The 2,654-nt window shown below is 32.5% G+C and overlaps 1 protein-coding gene across 1 annotated transcript; it reads left to right on the forward strand.

Moving 5' to 3' along the window:
- Nucleotides 1–867: 867 nt before the first annotated feature.
- On the forward strand, nt 868–1,726 carry LOC149171729 (SKP1-like protein 1B). The gene is made up of 2 exons (XM_089427576.1): nt 868–1,170; nt 1,543–1,726. The coding sequence occupies exons 1-2, from the start codon at nt 868–870 to the stop codon at nt 1,714–1,716; spliced, it is 477 nt and encodes a 158-aa protein (XP_089283702.1). The 3' UTR covers nt 1,717–1,726.
- Nucleotides 1,727–2,654: the final 928 nt, after the last annotated feature.

The following is a 2,654-nucleotide window of genomic DNA, read 5'->3' on the forward strand; positions in this document are numbered from 1 at the left end:
AGATTTAGTTTTTTACCGAGAAAAAAAAATGTATTTTTAAGTATATGTCAATATTAATTCTTATAAAAATATTTTATTGATAACCCACATTAATTATTCTTTTTATATAAAACATAAAAATATTTTATTTTAACAATTTTATGAACATACATTAGTTAACATAGATCTTCAATTAGTTTATTTAAATCTCTTGTTGAAATATTTTTGAAAACACATTTTTTTACTTATTTTTCTTATTGTAGCCAATATTATTTTTCTGTTTACAATATAATTTTTATTTTTATTTTAAAGGGAAAAAATAGCCAATAAACTTACACATCCCCTCCGCTCAATAAATAATATTAGTTAATCATATTTCTTATTTTTTGATGATGACATTCAATAGTATAATATTTTATTATTTATTTTATTTTTATGATATTTTTTTGTTTTTGTTAATTCTTTTGTTTTGTTAACAGCTAAACTGGACGTCCTAGCTATTTTTAGCAAGGAATAATACCCTAAAATAGGCAATTTGGCCCACTAATACCATAAAATAGGCGGAGCATGGATCGAAAACAATGAGCGGGTAAAAAACGATAAAATAAGAAAACCCTAAAAGCTCTAGGTTTGGGTTATGTTAGCTAGAGTTAAGAAAAAATAATTAAAAAAAGCAGCGAAGAGCCCATGGCATGGTTTTTTGGGTAATCAATCAGCATATAAATATATGGACATATTGCCCTTACAACATATCGCTCATCTCATATTGATCGAGCAAAAGTTCGTTCATACTTTCTCGAGTTCTCTTCGGTTATACGTACAGAAATTCAGTCGTTTCTTTTTATTCAGATCATCTTTTATTCGGATCAACTTTTTAGTTGGGGAGCCATGGCCTCGGAAAGCAAGGTGACTTTGAAGAGCTCAGATGGCGAATTGTTTGATGTCACTGAGGCTGTGGCATTTGAATCTCAGACCATCAAGTACATGATCGAGGACACTGGCACCGCCAATCCTATTCCGCTGCCAAACGTTTCTAGTGAGATACTCTCGAAGGTCATCGAATACTGCAAGTACCATGTCGATGCTCAGAACCCTGCACATGAGAAATCGGCCATTTCGGAGGACGAAATCAAGACTTGGGATGAAGAATTCGTTAAAGTCGATCAGGCCACTTTGTTCGACCTTATCCTGGTATTCTGTCAGAAACCCTTATTTGATGGTTTGGTATTCTTTGAACCAAACTAACGCTTTTCTTATTTGTTGTTTTGAGGGGTCTAATCTACCTGAATTACCCCAACCCAACCAAATTGTTTGGAACCTCTGAGTACAGTTACCGATGGCTTCTCCAGTAAATCAATGTTCCATCAACTAATTGTTTTTTTAATTTCTGAGATCCTTCAATGCTAGAAATCTCTGTGTAGTCTCATTCCATGTAATTGTTCTGCAATATCTTCGTCGCTTTCTTTAGTAATGCTTAGCACATGTATATGCCTGTCCAGGCTATAGATACATTTGTATATTTTACGGAAATTTTGGCTTATTAAGCTTTTCGGGTTTTTGCAGGCTGCTAATTACCTAAACATAAAAAATCTGCTAGATCTTACATGTCAGACTGTTGCCGACATGATGAAAGGGAAAACGCCAGAAGAAATACGTAAAACTTTCAACATAAAGAATGATTTTACTCCTGAAGAGGAGGAGGAGGTCAGGCGTGAAAATCAGTGGGCCTTTGAATGATTCTAGGGAATTGGTGCAAAAACAGTATATATATTTCTGTGTCATGGTGTTTTCTTTCTGTGTCATGGTGTTTTCTTTTATTGTAGTCGAGAACTAGTCGAGAATTTGTGTAGAAACTATTAGTGGTAGACTTTTTTTGTTTGGATTCATCAACTTCTAATACTGGACCGGCTTTGAAACTTTAATGTCAATGGTTTGTTCTTGTTGAATAATTTTATAAAGATCTCGGAGCAACTTCTTCAATAGTATTGGGCTTCTGGAATTTCTGATAAATATTGTAAATTTTTTTTTTGGTCAATTGTGTAGTGAAATGGGCTCCAATGGCATGATTTTAACGTTTTGAATTTTTTTGAATCTATGTGCACTGGTTTTAACCTTTTGAATTTATTTGAATCTATGTGGACTGGATGGCTTTTTCATTTTTATTTCCTTGTATTGCACGAATGAATGCGAGTTTGGAGTATTATTGCACGAATGAATGCGCTGAGTTTAGAGTATTATTGCACGAATGAATGCTATGAGTTTAGAGGATTATTGCACGAATGAATGGGTCCAACTGTGTGGCATGCTTGTATATGTTTTACTATAGTAATTTGGAAGGTGGGGACTGACAAAAATGTAATCTGATTTGGAACTTTTTTTTCTTAAAAATTGTTTTTGCAAGTAGAACATGTTGTTTTATTAAAAGAAAATTCACATGTCTTATCTGGTTTTAACATTTTATTTAATTTAATCTATGTACCCTGAATATCTTTTATATTTTTAAATTCCTTGCTATTATTATTGCATAAATGAATTCGCTAAATTTAGAGTATTATTGCACGAATAAATGGCCTCAGTTTGGATCCCAGGTTTTAATATTTTGATTTGGTTTTGAATTTATGTGCCCTGAATGGCTTTTATATTTTTTATTTCCTTGCAATTATTATTGCACGAAT

Source organism: Pinus tabuliformis, chromosome 4_2, assembly GCF_031772625.1.
Source record: "Pinus tabuliformis cultivar Carrire ecotype Pingquan chromosome 4_2, CPIR1, whole genome shotgun sequence".
Lineage (NCBI taxonomy): Eukaryota > Viridiplantae > Streptophyta > Pinopsida > Pinales > Pinaceae > Pinus > Pinus tabuliformis.

Bases quoted from the DNA above. Each gene is read 5' to 3' on its own strand.
- LOC149171729 (XM_089427576.1), top strand. From the start codon at position 868: ATGGCCTCGGAAAGCAAGGTGACTTTGAAGAGCTCAGATGGCGAATTG. The intron at 1,171-1,542 runs GTATTCTGTCAG...GGGTTTTTGCAG, and splicing joins CTTTGTTCGACCTTATCCTG to GCTGCTAATTACCTAAACAT.